At 49.0% G+C, this 17,929-nt stretch overlaps 1 protein-coding gene and 1 long non-coding RNA gene across 2 annotated transcripts in view; one reads left to right on the forward strand and one right to left on the reverse strand.

The window, feature by feature from the left end:
* Positions 1-17,929, forward strand: part of LOC143907013 (uncharacterized) — a 222,245-nt gene that overhangs the window by 58,384 nt on the left and 145,932 nt on the right. The gene's annotated exons all lie outside the window — the stretch shown is intronic.
* On the reverse strand, positions 1,512-17,764 carry Sidpn (bHLH protein similar to Deadpan). The gene is made up of 3 exons (XM_077423403.1): positions 16,616-17,764; positions 9,840-10,067; positions 1,512-4,360 (listed from the first exon to the last, which is right to left on the reverse strand). The coding sequence occupies exons 1-3, from the start codon at positions 16,778-16,780 to the stop codon at positions 3,344-3,346; spliced, it is 1,410 nt and encodes a 469-aa protein (XP_077279529.1). The 5' UTR covers positions 16,781-17,764; the 3' UTR covers positions 1,512-3,343.

Consider the following 17,929-nt stretch of genomic DNA (forward strand, 5'->3'; position numbering starts at 1 on the left):
TAATATGGACTCCATGATTACGTAAAGCGAATTTTCGAAATTAAAAATTGAGGAGAAATTGTGATATTTTAAACTATCGATATTTTACTCAACATTCTATGTTATATAATGATGCGATGAAAATCGAAAATAAGCGAAAGCGATCTCTCTCAGAAAAATATACGAAATTATAAAGTACAGGCGGGCGTATCTGTGCTCCATTTTTTGTTTTCGATGATGAGGAATATTTTCTACGAACGGTCGGGACACTTTGTGACTTCGAGGATTTCTACGAATAAATTTTCAGACGAGAATCTGTGAATTCATGGATTGTGTTAAAGTGGATAATCCACCGAATCCACGAGGTCAAAGATCGAAGAGTGAAGAATTAGATATTTTTTAAACTATCGATATCTTGCTCAATGTTCGACATTACATTTTACGTAACGTGATGAAAATCGAAGATTCACGGAAGCTCTATTAAAAATATAAGTACGAGATTATAAAAAAACACGCGGGCGTGTCTACGCTCTAACGCACACACACACATTTGCTGCTTAGAGAACGCGCGACTCTAAATATATAAGGTGATCCACACCATTAAGGTTCTTAGGAAGAGTCTCGCCGAGAACTGCGTCGTCCTTATCCGAAAGGAGCGGCCTCTCCGTGAGATGTTCGTTTTATCGTTAATTACGTGTCGGAGGAGCCTCGACGTTCCGACAAACCGGTTTCCGGTAAACGGGCAGTCGCGGAAACGGATTTGGCTCATTTGCCAAGCGGACTTTACGCCCGTTTTACGTTACGGTTATACGCGCGGCGGGCAGGCACGGGAAAGGCGTGCGAACGGTCATTTCGCCGGGCGCAAACAGGCAGACTTTAACGATCGGTAATCGGTTTCTCCGGCAGCGCGCGCCGCCCGGGACGTCCCGGCAAAAAGTTTAATGGCCAGGAAAAAATCGCATTAACGATCCCACCGCCCGTCGTTGCCGTCGCCTTTTCCTCGCGAAAGGCGCTCGCCGAAGGTCGACCGCGCAAGGCGATGCAAATTAAGTACTGACGAAAAAAAAAGAAGGAAGGGAACAAGCGCGAGGGATATGACGATCCCGGCCGATTCAAAACCGATTTCGGGCGGTGCTCCTCGATATTTTAGAACCGCGACAAGAGACAAGAAAAGTATGATGAGAGACTATACCGCGGAGAATTGGAAAAAAACCTATTTTATTACAATTTTCGAAGTATGTACATTCACGTATCCTGGGGATACCTTTTTTTTATTTATATGTTTCACAGATTATTAAAAATTATATAATTTAAGTACTTACTTTAGACAATTCTTGATCAACGTCCGACGATCAGCCTCGAAGACTGCTGATACCTATACGTAGACTATAATCGAGATCGAGGAAAGAAAGAATCCTAACTAGAGGGATTAAATCGAAATTCTTGGGAAGCTTAGGAATCGTGGATCGGACAATCGATTTCGTTATTCGATTAGGCAGGGAATAATAATAATAAAAAGACACATGGGCGTATAGAGTACAGTTCAATATACATGCCTATATTGACTGCGTGTCTAAGTACATCGAATAAGGAATTCGAATCCCAAGATATTTAGCAATTACAGACGTAAATTAGGTGAGATGATGACTTCTCGCTATACGCTGAGCGCGATTGTTGGTCGCGCCTCCACAAAAGAACGCTCGCTATTCGCGCGATACACGCACACAAACGCATCCTCTTTCTCTCTTTCGCTCTCTCTTTCTCTCTCTCTCTCTCTCTCTCGCCGTATACACCTAGATAACATCAAAATAAATCTATATCTCGCAAATAGCAATAATTCCGATCGAGGAGAGGCTATGTACATGAATGGCGGACTAAAACGCACGCATTCTTCCTTTCTCTCTCTCTTTCTCTCTCTTCCTCATTCTCTCGCATACTCGCTGCCTTTTCTCTCTCTTTCTCTCTCTCTCGCGCGCGCTCTTTTTCTCTTAATAATCGTAAAATAATTACTCCATCATTTACATACATACAGTTATCTTGTAGCGCGTTTTCACGCGCAACTACGTCAAAACGATTTCTTTTATCGCTTTTGCGCAATCGCAAATTCGCGGGACCGAGCGGCTCCGCTGTCTCCACAGGGAAAAATCGCAGAAGTTTAGGCGTATAAGTTTTTACAATCCTGGTCTCACACTCGCTCTCTTGTTTTGGCATTCGCAACCGCCGTGGCGAAAATCTCGGCGGGCATTTGCGCGCGACGCAAACGCCGAGGCGTCGAACGCGCTCGTTATTCAAACGGCGCTTTCGCGAGAATAACGCTGGAGCGCTGTGCAGTGGATTTAACGACCGCGGCGCACTTTTGGACGCGATGCAAATTAAAGGCTTCATTAGCGCCGTCGCAAGAAACGCTGACGTCACGCGCGCGCGCGCGGAGTTATTAGGCGAGAATGCGCATACGCCTTTTCCGTGTACTCGTTTCCGACAGCCGAGCGCAAGCGGTGCGACGGGAGAGAGGGCGGGGGGAAAAAAGGGAAAAAAGTCAGCCGCGGTTTTCCTCGGCTCTCTGCCTCGAGCGCGAAAATCCAAAGATCGGTAGAATAATACGGTATATTATCACTTTCGACGGTGCGGTAAAATTCGTCGACCTTGCGGCTGCGCGAAGGGGGTAAATTTCGAGTGCCCCTCCTCTGCCAATTAGCATTCCTCTCGATATTAACGCCAATCGCGTTAATTTTCCGCGCGCCTGTGAAAACTCGCCGATCGCGCAACCCCGCGATTGCGGATTGCATTATCGCGAAAATTGTGTCATTGCCAATTCTCCCCCTCGTAATAACGTAAATAAATATCGCGCGTTAATTATTTTTGTCTTCGCGTATCGCCCCTCTTTTGAGAATCATATTACGCTAATTGAGGAGCACTTTTCGAAATGTACGCGCATTTTCGCCCAGGGACGTATCTCTCGAGCTCGCTACGTGCCGCAATGAACAATTTGCAACGTGCGTCCGAAATAAACGCGACAATTCCTCTCGTATCTTCAATCGCTACTTTGTCCAGAAAAATATTAAGTTTCTCGCATCCAGACTTGAAAATTTTCAATGGCGCGCACCTGTCTTAAAAATAACTTTTAAAATCTACGACAATTTTACATCTTCAAAATTATTTCCAATAACGTTCGTCGATTTTACTGACCGAATAGACCAATCATCCAGATACGTGCTAAGGGTACACGACTTGATCGTAGAGCTATGTAAGGAAGATTTCCGCGGTAGACGACGATCGCAGCTGCGCACCGGCGCGATTTCCGGTTTCGCACACGCGCGCTTCACAAGATACACTTCTATTTACAAAGATAAAAAACATCGGATCTTTACCATGGTCTCCACATGCCCTCCTCATCCTTGACCGGCTGCTGGCCGACTGGCGACGGGGAAGGCATGCCGACGGCGACCTCGCTGTCCGCGTGACTAGACGGTCTATCTTCGTGGACGATGGGACCGCCGGTCTCGGTCGGTAGACGGGCCTGCTGCTGGTGTTGCTGCTGCTGCCGCAGATGATGGTGGTGATCGACGACGCCGGAGTGCGTCGAGTTTCTCGAGCTGGCGGTCTTCATCTTTTTGGACGTGGTGGTGAAGTCGAGCGGCTGCTCCGGCTGTTCCATCCGCGGGCTCTTGCTGGGCTTCAGGCCACCGGTAGGATCCTGCCACTCCTGGCCGATGTCCTCGTGCGGTCGCTTCGCCAGCTTATCGGTTGCCTTAAGCAGCGACATGTTGGTCGCCGCCCAGATCGCCGTTGGTGGATTCGGCCCGATGCTGATGCCGTTCGCCGCGGCTGCCGCAGCCAGTTGCACGTAGTGGCTCGGCAGCAGGAAGACCACTTGGCCGTCCGGCAATCGGGAGGGTATCACCTGCACCACGGAGAGCATATTGGGATTTTGCTGCGACGTGGACGCCTGATCGACCGGCAGGCCCGACGGATGATGCGGATGGTGCGGATCCAACGTCGCCGGGTTCACCTGACTGAAGGCGGAGGTCGGCCGGCTGCTGTTGTTGTTCTCGTCGCCGGCGGTGGTGCTGCTGTCCGGCCGTGCCGCCTCCACCATCTCCGGGATCTCGGACTTGATCAGGCCGGCTGGCGTGAGCGCGGCGCTGCAATGCGGCCCGACCGGCACGTGGTGGTCCAGCGGGCCCGGGCTCGTCGTTCCCGCCACGCGATCCGTCACGCTGCCCGGGCTGCTGCCCAGGCCGCTGTCCGGCCGCGAGCCCAGGTCCAGGTCGAGCTCCGACACGCAGCTGTCGAGGTGGCGAAGCAGCCGCTGCTTCACCGCCGGGTCCATCGGCGTGGTGTTGCCCGTGATGATGTCCGGCGCATCGAGATAGCGACTCACCTGAAACACGACAACGATACCAACGATGTAGATGCCGGTCCATCGGTAAACGCGCGCGCCTCGTGCGGTTGAATAATGCTCGCGATCCTAGAATTTCATGCAAACGCACGCGAGCGGTCACGAAACCGAGACATTGAGCGGCGCCGGGAACTGACGTCGTTCAGAAGGGAACGATCGAGCTTCTCGCGACAGCCAATCTGCGAATAATATACCACGAGTGGTGGAGGGACGATTTTTGCGAGCGGGTAGCGCCAGCGATGAACAAACATTTGCGCGAGTCAACGCCGGGAAAATATATTGTGCGCGCTGGAAATTCCGCTCTCGACCACGGGCGCGGGATCGCGCGCGTCAGTCGTTATATCGACCGCCAGACGTAATTGAATATTTCGCTCTTTAATCCGCACAGTACGGTCGAGTAACGGGCGCCGCGTGATTATTTGTTGCCCGGTACCCGCGGTACCCCTCCCAAGCTGCGCGCGACCTGGACGGACCACGGCGCTGGCCCGTAATTTATTTTCGTACGTGTCGCCGATAACAACCGGCGCGATAAAACGCTCTTTAACCCGTTGGTCGGGTGGAACTGCGACGACGCAACTGCGCGAACTTTTCGCGGCCAGTTATTATCGCCGCGAATCACTAATTAACGCGCGCTTAGAGCGGCCCGCTGATTAACGTGCTGCGCGCGGAAGATAATCAGGCGGGATTTTATAATAATGCAATAATGCACCGGCGGGGTTCGATATTTCGAGATAATTAAAGAGGAAGATTGAATTGCGCATTAGACGAAATTTCGCCGCAAGAATTTAAGATAACCCGTGCGCAAGGGCGTATCTTCGACGAATTCGGATAGAGTTTTCTCAACGCCAACGGATATATGTCTTCGCATTTTTATTCGAAAGTCGGGAAGAAATTTGAGAAATCGTAACGTGGATCAGTGGAATTTCAAAAACTGGGAAATTATATCTGTGAATTATATCGCAATTTAATCGATGTACGGGCGCGCGCGAAAAACAATGAATCGTTGCAAAAGTCAGTAGCGCGCGACCTTACGACACGAGGTCGCGGTAGACCGGAAGAGGGCCGAATTGCGAGTGGAAGCGGCGGCGATTCGGGCGGAAGCGGCGCGATTGATCTCTAATCGCGTAGCGTATCGCGCGCTATATTTCACACGGCGGCGTATCGAACGCGCGTTGCTTCGCCGGCGAAACTATCGTCGCCGTCGCCACCGCGCCGCCGCTGGCGGCGGACAATAATTCTGCGGCGAGCCGCGAACGCGCGCGAGAGAGCTTTTATGGGTCGCTGCTTCAAAATAAAGCAACCGAATCCCGCTGCTACCACCGCCGCCTCCCGCTGGAAAGAGACGACTTCGGCGAGAAAGATCGCGTATCGAGCAGATATCCGCGAATGTGGGTTAAACGCACACGTCAGCAATTAGGAAAAACGAAATTCGCACTTTCGATCTTATTATGCATGTGTATGGTGTGTAAGTTTCTAAAGCGTCATAAATTAACCCTCCGTCTGTATACGTGGGTCTACGGCGTCCAAGCCAAAATGACATATGCTCGTAACTGCAAAACTGGCAAGCCCCCCTCTGCCAGAAAATATTAAATAAACGATGTTGATCAAACTGACTTCAAAATCGTCAACTGCAATGTAGATAGACGTACATTTTTTTCAGATTTTTCTGAATACTTTAAAGTAGAGAAAAATAGCGTCAAATGTGTGTGAGACCCTGAACACGTGTACACTCTGAGAATGCAAATAAACTGTATAAGTACAAACGGAGAATTAAATGAATATCAAAGAAAAGATGATAACGATCGAGATACTCTTTAATGTACGTAACTATATTTTAAGAATCGGTTTCTTTACAGAATATTTATGTGTTTCACGTAAAAAAGAAATCATCTCTATGCGTGGGTGGTTTTTGACCTGGTTTTCGCGTATCTCTCCCTCTCTCAAAGTGCATCGTGCCGTTCTTGTATTTCAGGAATATATACATATATACATACATACATACACACGCGATCCTCAGACCCTTTGACAAATTCGTCGTCTGTCTCAAAGAAAATTCGACGACAATTCATCGAGCGTGTCTGGGCTAACTTTTAGCTTCAAAATTAAAATTCCGTTAAAGTAAGATCCGCTTCGAAGAAATCGAAGAGTTTATTATATGATTGCAGATGCGCTTTAGAATTCCTCGGGGAACCCATTAATTTTCATGCGCATACCGATCTCCCGGAGTTTCCGGAAAATGTCGATGTTTCGAGCTTTGGCCGCGCCCGTTTCCCGTTTTACTTTTCGACATTGAGAGAGGCAGGAACGAGAATAGCGCGTTTCGCGCTCGCAGAGACGAGCAGAAATGTACAATACTATCGACGGGCGAAACGAGATCCCGAGGGGAGGATGGGAAGGACCGCGGGCAATGGCAGAGGACATGTCGCCTTGGTCGACCGTCGGTTTTATAAGACCATAAAGTTTGCCCCGCAGGGACACTCGCTCTTTCCGTTCTCACACTCTCCGTCTTTTCTTTCTTTTCTTCTTTCCTTCCTACCTTGCCTCGTATATCACACGCGCCGTGATTTCGCCCGGGCGGCGTTCAACTCGTCACTCAAAATTTCAGTCACGCTCTCTCGACTCCTCGCAAACACAGGGAGCGTCGCGGAATTCGATTCCCCCCCCCTCCCCTCCCTCCCCGGATCTATTCTGCAATTGAAATTAAAAGATTTTACATTCTGAGAGAGGAGTTTCCCAGCCCGGGAATCTCCGCACGAAGTTGGTGAATTGACTCCAGGCTTGTTTTTGCATACAGACTGTTTAATGAACGAAAAAGCGCGAAAATATAATAAAAATAGAAGACATAATTTTGAATATATTAAGTTTTGAGTTTCGTGTTACATATGCTCTGTATTAAATAACAATTTTCTTATTAATATACGAGGGCTCATTGAAAACTTTCGGGGCTATATTATTCTAAACTTGATGCCGTGTGGTGACACTGGAACAAAACTACCTTCATATATCAGTAATCTAATGCATACCAATTCTTTTTACCGCGCTCCAAAACGACTGGAGAACGTGTAACGGCGAATTTTGTGACATCCTCTTTAAGAAACGGCCGCGGCTTCTCCTCTTTATTAAATGGGAGACTTCTTTTCACGTAAGTTTCTCGAGATTTGAAAGTGATCAAGAATGATGAGCAACTAAGCGAGAACTGTAAGCAAGTCCGATGTTGCTATTCCGATTTATTCTATTGTCGCAAGAATGGAAAGTACTACTGCCGCGCTTTTCCTTAAAGAGGATGTTACAGAATTCGCGTTGTATGTTTTTGAGCTCCCGGAGCTGCTGCCTGTCCAACTGCACAATTGATTCAGCATTTCAAAAGTCTCTTAATTACTTTTCTCAAGTTTGACTTGAAATTCCGATAGCGCGCTTTTATCGCGCAATTAAAGAAATATCTACCCGTGCCGTATCCTAGCTAGAGTACATATCAAATTATAGAGCGTGAGAACGTTTACGGAGAATGCTATACTGGTCCATATCGATGTGTATACGCAGGAGACCTTGGCCTTGGATGGCTGTCATCGTTGCGTTGCGCAGTTGCGCGCGGAATAATACACGTGTAATGCAATCTCAGAATTCTTCAATCAGCACTCGTATGTGTGTGCCCATGCGTACCATATATATGAAACATTTATTTGATAAAATAATTATCCGCGTGTACAAGGTAAATACGATTTTGTAAGAGTTGCGATAAAAAATTTGAAAAGCAATTTCGTAAGCATTAAATAACAGCTATATATTACAGTGATTACTCTTCGACGTAAGACCACCAGAAGATTAAAATTCCTCGAGTATACGTCCTGCTCTCACACGTGTGATTTTTCAACGAGAATAACTCCCCAATTTGTGTGTTCTCCCTTTGACGCATAGTTACTCCTAGCACGCGCGCCTCGCGTGGGCTGCATCTTTCGAGCGGTGGTATCCTAGCGCCGGGAAGTCGGCGACTTTATCGGTGAGTATTCTGATAAGGCGGTCGCGCGACAGGTACAGCGCGCACGGCCGGGCTTTGTATCGTGACAAGTGCGCTTTGTCGAGGCGAGCGAGCCGACAATCGACTCGACGCGACGACGTCTCGAGTTCTGCGGCACGCTTGTGCCGCGCCGTACTTACCGGTGAAAATATACGACGTGTTGCGGCGCGGCGTATCGCGCCGCGTACCGCCTAGACGAGGCCAAAGTTCGGAAAAAAAATTTGTTCCGAGTAACAGATTTTTCTAGGGATACCCCGTAAGTTGGATTATTGCATAATACTGTGATTATTTGATACATTGCATTGCGAAAGACATATAAGTTATGTAATGGCTCATGAACAATAAAATGCTACGGTTCTGATAAATAAATGTTGAATTTATATGTAACACGGTTTTTGCAAAATTGTAATGTTTCTCTCTTTAACCGTACGATATTTTCGGTAAAAATTTTTCCATTCTTGAATTTCTTTAAAATCTAATGCCTTTTTGAATACGTTCTGAAGAGAAACTTGTACATTTAATGATGTACCAATAACTTTTAAATTATTATTAAAAGATAAGTAGATATATATCGTATCAAGTCGGGTTATAATTATCGGAATACATCAATATACCATTTGCTGTACGCAGAGATTGATTTTGGTCACAATTCCACTCTGCGCCCGGGTCTTCGCGCGCAGAAACCGAAAACTAAAGACTAATTTCCCTTCCCCTCTTCCCCAATCGGGCGACTACCTGACTCGACCAGAGATCCGACCACAAGGTTTCATCCGGCAAATTCTGGGCGATGGGCACTTACGGGGTGTCCGCTTTCAACGAGTTTCCCCTGATTTCGCGACTGGACGTTCCTTAACGAACGAGCGATTGAGCTTCGCTGGAGTCACGCGAGACTCCCCGGCGACAACCCGATACGTTAGATACCTATCGTCGTCGTGGAGATAGGACGGGCGGGGAAAGGAGGGGACGGAGGGCAGGGTGGTTTCGGGTGGGTTCTTCTTCCACCGGGTAGAAATCCCTCTCCGCCGTGTAACACGAACCAGTTCCGCCGAGTTCTCCGATTACACGCTCCTCGGTGTACGCCGGGGACGCGTTGGAATTTTTTTCACCACCCTCTCCCTCCGCTCCCTCATCCCCGTCCGCGTTCCTTTCTCGTGCTAACCCGTGACGAAACGTGCGGAGTATAATGGTAAACGTGACGCAAAACTCGCGTTTTTCCGCATCGTAGTCGGCCTCGCCGATGTGGTTCTCGTTTTATTTTCTCGAAGGTATACGGGCGTATCGATCGGGATTTTCAAACGAGAAAGATACGTTCTTTTAAAGCAAATTTTCTCTTTCACATTAGTAAAACTAAAATGATAAATAAAAGTTGCAACATTTTCCCCTTCGTCGATTATTAAAAACATAATATCGCGTCGCGCTCTCTTAAGGTATAAAAGTGTCCCTTACCTCTCTGGAGCAGTCCTGGTATCCTGCCTTGTACCTGGACAGACCGGGCTGAGCGAGCGATCTCTGCCGTTGCAGATGCCTGACCGTAAGCTCCAAGATATCGGCTTTCTCGAGCTTGCTGTGCTTGGTGTTCTCCAGGCGGGCGCTGTCAAGGATGAGCGCCTTCAGCGCCGCCAAGGACTGGTTGATCCTTGCTCGTCGTCGTTTTTCCATTAGTGGTTTGTTAGCCTGAAAAAGACAGGGCAAGAAAACGATCTTCCTTTAATACGTCTATCAACAACGTGACCGGTAATACGCGGATTAGAACACACAGAAATTATTCGTCGGACATTCGCATGATCCGAAGTACGCATCACTATTCCCGAAACCAGAGATAATAAGTATGTTTTTGATGTTCTCTATGTTAAAAAAAAAAGTAGTAATAACTTGAAACAGCTTTCGTCCGAGCTCCTAGCGCGCGAACGTTCGCGGTTTAACGACAGTAGGTCAACGTGTTGCCCGGATGGAACACGCTCCTCTATCCTAGTCGGAGCACACTATTTCTTTTTTTTTGCACGCGCGCGCTTCGCGGAAGAGATGATTTACGAGGAGCCGCCGGCGATGAGCGTGACGAGCGAGCGGGCGAAACAACGGCGGGAGAATGACACGAACCATTCGAGAGGGAAGAGAGAGAGAGAGAGAGAGAGAGAGAGAGAGAGAGAGAGAGAGAGAAAGGCGAACGCGTCGAGCGTCGAGTGCCGAGGTCCAGACAAAACTATCGAAGAGTATCAACCTATTTCGCGCGCTTCCGCGTTTCTCTCTTTTTCCTTTAGCTGGGGATCCATCAGGGTGCGCGCGGAGCCCGGGTGGTCGATTTTACGGGGACACTACCGGTTCTAGATCGAGCATAAGCAGGTTTTAAGTCCGGATAAGGTATACGAGAGCCCGGCTTCTCGTTTTCCTCCTCCGTTTCTTTTAGTCGACTTCCATCCCTTCAGGAACGCGGTACTACTCTTTCGCGCGTTCTCGCCTCGTTTCCCATTTCAGTCTCCAGGAAAGTTCAAACGTAGCTGTGGCGGCAACGACGGATGTCACATCATCCGAGCCTGAAATATCGAAGTTCTTGCCGCTGTAGGAAGAAACGGGAGGTACGGCCTCTCTTCCAGGCCGGTTCTTTACGAGCGTCTCAAAACGTTCCGAATAATCTTCCACTTCTTTTTTGTGGCTCTTTCGAGTCTCTCGACTCACTGGCGGTGTGCCGACGTCGGCGTCGGTCGCGTCGCTCACTGAGAGAGACGCGGGTCGAGGAGGGAGGGGCAATCTCTGACGACGCGAGATGCGCGACAGTCGCAGATGAGCGGAGATATAGAGCCGGATAAAGTGGATCAGACTGAAACGGATGACGGAGGAGGTTGAAGGCGCACACGCACCGGGTGTCTCGGAAGCTCACGTCAGCGGCAAATTTACTTCTCGCGCAGGTGCTACGCGTGATAATTTTGCCGGACGCTCTAATCGTTAATCTATCGAGACGAGGAACGTGGAGGAGAGGCGAGAGCGAGATCGCGAAGAGACGTTTAGAGGAGAAAGGAGATACGGAAAGGGAGACGCAGGAACACAAAATGCAAAACGCCGACGTTCCACGTGGGAAGAGGATATAGCGTGCGAAATGGCGAGGCCGGACCGGCAAAGGCACGTCCGCCGCCGAGGCGGGAGACGACAGATATTCACGGCGTGGAACGAGAGAAGACTGCGTGCCAGAGAGAAGAGAGAGAAAGAGAGAGAGAAAGAGAAACGGCGAGGTCGGATGAAAAGGAGACAGCGGGTATCCCCGTGTGAGAGACGAAGGTAGCGAGCTACAGAGCGCCACGCGGAGAGAGAAAGAGAGAGGAGAGACACGGCGATGGGCGGACGAGAGAGCGACGGAGACGAAGTCGCGAGTCGCGAGCAGAGGCGACGCGCGGAACGACGCGCGGAACGACGAAGACGGGCAAAGTCGGGCTGGTCGGGCTCTAACGAGAAAGGGGAAGGGGGGGAGAATTGCGACTACCGCGCGCGAGAGAGCGACGGAGGAGAGAGACGGTCGGCGACAGGGATAAGAGGCGAGGACGCGTGCGGAGCGTGCGGGGCACCGCAGATACGTCGAGGGCGACGAAGAGTAAACCGAGAAGGTGGGAACGGGGGAGGAGGTCGGGGAGGGAGGAGAAGAGGAGGAGGACGACGACGAGGCGAAGTCGGCGCGGTGCGTTCACACGGGAGCGCCGCGACGGGTAAACAAACGAGCGAGCCGCCGCGCGGTCATGCGTATTCGTGTGCGTGCGTACATACGTGTGTCCGCGCGCGCGTACGTGTGTGTGTGCGTGTGCACGCGCGTGTCATCGCCGCCGACCGGCAACGGCACTCTTGCTCTGTCGCGTCCTTCTATTATTACGAGAGGCGCGCATGAAGGGCGGGCGATGGACGCGCGGAGGGAGAAGGGGGAAGACGCGCGTCTGTCGACGATGAACTCGTGCGGGCCTCGTTCGCTCATCTAGAAGTCTAGATGTATCTCTCTTTGTGTGTGTGTGTGTACGTGTGCATGCGTGCCTGCGGGTGAAACGGGAGAGGAATTTTGTAATAGAGGCGTTTAAATTACGCCTCGGCGATTCGGAGGCTGAAACTGGGTTAGTCGTGGACCATTTGCTCCCTCTTCCTTTTCCTTTCGCTTCGATTCCGCACTCCTTGAACGAAAGCCGACGACGCTCGCAATCGGTAGAAGATTTAAAAGGTATCGTTGGCGCTTGAAAAATCTGTTCTTTCGATAAAAAAAAATTCTCGCTAATAAAAGACTGACAAATATTTTAATCGTTGGAAGAAGCGCGAATTATCAGTAACGTCGAGTTTCGCCCTCTTCGCTCTATCATTGTTTTTTTTTAGAACGTTAATTACTGCTCGTCGCAGACCTTTCTTTCAAAGAAAAAGGATTTTTCCGCTTCAATATTCCACCGCTCCTCCGATAGCCACCGAAAAATTTGTAAGCCCTAAGATAATTCCCGCGCACTATCGTGACGCTCTTTCAGTTAGCGTGACTTAGAAAGATAGGCGCGCGCGGAAAAAGAGAAGGGAGATAAAGGGGGGACAAGGTGCGAGCGCGGCGCGGCGCGGCGCGGCGTGACGGCGTGACTTTGACGGTGCCGCCGATTAGCGCGTTACGCGCGATAAATCACATTCTCGTTGTTTGCGACTTCGCGTCACGTACGGCGACAGCATTGTGAATCAGCATCGACGTGCGAACCTCGCCGGAATTTTTTTTTTTCAACCACACTGTTTTAACACCGGTCATCGCTAATAGTGGGTCAGTCATGGCCATTTTTTCGGTGCATTGTGCACATCGAAACTAAGGCCATACGATTCATAGATGCTAACGCTTTTTAAATACAGACTTATCGTAAATTGCTTTCATATGCAACACGTGAGGATCGAACAGCGTTATTTTTAACAAGAATTAATCTATGTTAATCGCAAATCGCAACACCGCCAGAAAATATCGAGGCTGACGCTTAATAGTGTTCCTAATTAAAAAAAATTATTCTACAGTTTTATTTTTCTTCTTTTTCATTATTGATGCATAGATGTTTCATAAAGAGCGTTAAAATTATTTCGCTACTTTGGACTAGTTTTTAAAAGATACGGTTAAAGTTAACTTTCAAGGAAATTCGGTAAGCTCGAGTCGCTTCTTTTTGAATTCTGGAAACGTAATCGTCGCATGTCCGTTGCATTGTCATATTCGGGCACGTCGTCGCCTTCGCTTCGCATATGATAAATCGATTAAAATGCGCGAACCAGCGGCAACGAGCGACAGGTAATTAAGCCAGGCATAACGACGATCCGTTAAGTGCCGTCAATTAAGCCGTCGCCCGACGACGACCGGCGTCCACCGCGCCTCTCTTCCTTCCTCTTTCGTTCTTTTCCTCCTTTCCCTTCTCCTCTTCCACCAGTTTCGAAATCCTGCGAGGCTTTATTGACCTCGGTAGATCAACAGCGTCCTTTTGAAGTTCTTTTAACCGCCGCTCCGATAACGCGATAAAAATTACGAATTTCTTATCACGAGAAGAGAGAGAGGAAGTTTTCTGAATGAACCCAGGAAATTCTCTCACGTTTATATAAAAGCCATTGTTCAATCCTTGGACCTCGCACTTCGATCTACTAGGCGCTCCAACCAATGTCTTTAAGTATAGTTCGATTACAAGATTTAAAAGCGTTGGTGGAATCTTTTGTATTTCCCTTCATAGCATCGCTATCCGTGAGGTTACTTATTTTGCTTCCTTCCCCGGTTATTGTTTATCCGGACTACGTGAATGAGCGAAGGAAAATTCCTCAACGCGAGAGAAAAGATAATCGAAAACAAGACGCGACAGAGTAGGAAGTTAACATTTAAACCTTTTATAATTTATATTATTCGCCTTTGTGTGTGTTTGAGATGAAGCGGATTAAGATGTAAAATATATCTTATAGCCAAAAATTAACAAAGAAATATACAACTACACTACATACAAGAATAATATCCATAAACATCAATTATTGACATGTAATCTATATCATAATTTCTGATTTAATATGCGTACAACTTGTCTCCTTTTAATTTTTTGTCATATTTTCCATTTAAAACGAAAAGGCTCCAAGATTTCAGATTGTAAAAACCAGTTTTGGTTACAAAAAAGATTGCGTTAAAAAGTTTTTCACCTAAAATTCCTGCGTTATTAAGCACGCATTCGCGACGCGCGTGTCTTCCGCCGCGAATCCACTCCGCTAATAAAGACGAGCGCACGAAGTCACGCCCTTTCGTCACCGTGGAAACTTTCCTAATAGGATACCGCCGCTCGCGCTCCAGGCGCGCTCGAGCGAACGTACTCTTCTCACACGCAACGTGGATTGCCTTAAAAGGGCACCTAGCCGCATTTGACGGCTTTGACGCACGTGTACACCGCGGGATTCACGCGCGAGTACTCTCGGTACTCGGAATTTCGCGGAGCGAGCGCGAAACCGTGAATTCGCGCGTTAATCTCCGATTATTTTTATTTAAGAATTCATGAATATATTTCGGTGAATATTCCGTGCAATTTGGGTAGGGAGCGCGGGAGTTAAAGTTATCCAAAACAGATGAAAAATTCTATAAGCGCGGCAAATACAGCGTGGTCTTTAGATGACGCGTGATCCCGCCACATTTCCGAACCGGCGAATTAATTGGATAAACTGAATTTACAGCTACTTTTTGAACGGCGCCGACCACGCGGGCGGGGGCGTCCGGACGATCTGTATGATAACCGCTCGTAAATACGTCCAATTACTGCAAATTGGCGTCACAAGGCTCTCCGACACGCATCGTTCGTGCCGCGACGTGCCCTTGCGACCTGCTGCGTTTTGCCGCACGGCAAGGAGAAACAAGGAAATGCATTTGTCACGTGCTCTCCTATATATAGCTACAATTTCGCCATATACTTCAAGAAAGATTGAGGGAACGATTGCTACTTTTAGATTTGTTATCACGACGTAGACAATGTCAATTATGCAAAAAATTATGCCACCAAGTGCGACGACGATACGATCTGTCGAATTTCATCTCCTCTGACGGTACATTTTAATCTCGCCTGTGTCGGCACGCGTATCTCGCCGCTTAATAGCTCAACGGTTCGTGTATGTAGCGCGTTTCGCTGCGATTTTAACGGCGCGCCCACGTGGAGAGCGATATCAGTTTTATGCCTCGCGCGGGCGTATCTATTGCTACCGCAGCAGTGCACGCTTTTTTTTTTACGATCCGGAAACAAGCGAAGGTCGGACCGTCGAAATCCGCGATCCTGCAGATTTTGCTGCGTTGCGAAACTGATACACTCCGCAGAGATTAGACGCCAACTTTTCCTGGAGTCGTGCTGAACGCCGCGACTCGCAAGTCGCAACGTTGTCTCTTCCTTTAGATTCTTTATAATTCAACGTATAAAAAGTACAAAAAGTATCTTGGAAACTTGATCTATTTTTGTAATATATAAATCCAATATTATATTAAATATAATTTATTAAATATTTTTTCTTTGCAAAATATTAAATAGGGGTAAAAAATAAAACTATTTCAGTTAAAGTAAAAAGTATTATAATACGTATATAGATATGCATTTGGTAAATAAAATTAAAGCTAAGAGGAAAAGTGAGAGTTAATTTTCCAGAGAAGTAGCTACTTTTTTCGCAACAATGCATTTCATGTTTATCTAACGCGAATATTGTACTGCCGTGTTTTCCGTATATTTGGAGGCTCAACTGACAAATCAGCGAATTCTCACGTATAGGGTTTGGACGACAAAGCGGTTGTGTAAACGACGCACGTGTCCAGTATCGGGTTCGCATCACAACAGCGAACTCACCATCGCAGATTAAGTGCGCAGGAGGTAGAGATCGGGAGGTAGGGTGAGTTGCGTTCTGGGACGCGTGGTCGCGTGCGCTGCGTTGCAAGGGGTGAGAGTGTCGCACCCCCGCACGCTCGACTTCTCCTTTTTATTTTATTCTAAAAATCTGTGATTAAATGATCTTTACGTGCTTGCGCTGCAATTTCCATTCTAAATTCTACTCTCACTCGCACCCCACCCACACATCTTCATACATTTTCCCTAATTAATTTCAGGAACATTAACGCTAATATTTGAGATCCTATGTATGAGGAAATAATATCTTTTCTTAAAAATTTGTTACTCGGTTTCGGAGGTTGAGATAGCTTTTTAAATCAAAATTCATTTTTCGGCGCTCGTTTCAAATACACCGCTACTTATACTCACTCTTCGTCCGTCCGAATGTTTCGGGCTCGGGCTGAGGCTGGGGCTGGGGCTCGGTGCCGGGCTCGGACCCTGATGCACGGCCTGCTGATGCTGGTGGTGCTGTCTGTGACTGCTGCCGGCTGATTTCTTCTCCTGGTGCCTCAGCGAGTGTAGACGCGCGGTCATCCTTAGCAGGCCGCGACGGCCCTCGGCACAGATCGCAGCACCCTACGTGATTGGCTGGACTGGACGGCCGAGGCTCTCAGCATCTCGCGGCGGCCTGCGACGGCGAGACCAGACTACCACCACCGGACCCCCCGCGCTAACCCTTGCGACTCTGCTGTTGGCACCGGCGATGATATACGGCGGGACTAATCACTGTTGCGCCATGCCCTCGCGAATGCCTCGAGAGAGACCGACAGGCGCGAGGATCGATCGTTAACGTTAGGATCGTTTGACGAAGCTGCGAAACGTCCGCTCGTTCGTGAGATCAATCACCAACGACTACTGTGAACTGTCACCTCGTGTCCGTCGTGTGCACGCGCGATTCTCCGGCACAAGCGCGCCCGAAGAGGGAAAGAGAGTCCCGCGAAAGTTCACGCCACCCAGGCGGTCGTACACCGGCGCAACGCACCGCGCCACGTGGTTAACCACGCGTCGCCGACCACTTGTCACTCGCGGAGCGAAACGGCCGTCGTGGCTCGTCCGTTTCCCGCTGGATTCTCGTCGAACTCCTCGTCCGTTTCAGGGACTGTCTCACGAGGTGCAGCAAGTGGTCGATAAACAATCGAAGCGCACACGTTCACAAGTTCTCGCGCGACTGACGAATAACGTTCAGCGTCCCGGTTACAACGCGCACTAAAGGACGCCTTTGTCAAGTTGAGATCGCGATCGAGTTGGGACCACTCGATCTTTCTCGGGAAAAAAAGTCCTTTCCGCAATATACGGGATATACCGAATGTTTTGTGTTAATTTCCTGAATCGCGGATTTACGAGCGTCGAATTCGAGCGCAACGGGAGAATCCACCCTCGTGCATGCTATCGCAACACGGGGGTCAAACTCGATCCGTCACTGTGTCAACGGTACGACGACAAAAACACACGCAGTGCGTGCAGCCTGACTGCGGAGACGTCCGCGTGTTGCTCGCACGACGAGCGACGGTGACGGACTGTGAGGCGGCGAGCGGCGAGCGCCGAGCGGTAGCTGGCGGCTGTAGTCCGCTGTACGCGGCGAACTTGGCGCGCCGAGGCCGCGCGTCGGCTGCGGGGGGTGACGGCGGGGTGACGAGGGGCCCGCGTCGTGGTTGGTCGTGCGTGGGGCGGGGGGATACTGGA

Source organism: Temnothorax americanus, unplaced genomic scaffold (assembly GCF_048541705.1).
Source record: "Temnothorax americanus isolate GAGA-0224 unplaced genomic scaffold, ASM4854170v1 Scaffold11, whole genome shotgun sequence".
NCBI classification, from domain to species: Eukaryota; Metazoa; Arthropoda; class Insecta; order Hymenoptera; family Formicidae; genus Temnothorax; species Temnothorax americanus.

Excerpts from the sequence above, each read along its gene's own strand:
- Sidpn (XM_077423403.1), bottom strand. The coding sequence starts at position 16,780 with ATGACCGCGCGTCTACACTCGCTGAGGCACCAGGAGAAGAAATCAGCC. Across the intron at positions 10,068-16,615 it reads AACATTCGGACGGACGAAGA|GCTAACAAACCACTAATGGA; the intron begins GTGAGTATAAGT and ends TGTCTTTTTCAG. Across the intron at positions 4,361-9,839 it reads ACCAGGACTGCTCCAGAGAG|GTGAGTCGCTATCTCGATGC; the intron begins GTAAGGGACACT and ends GTCGTGTTTCAG.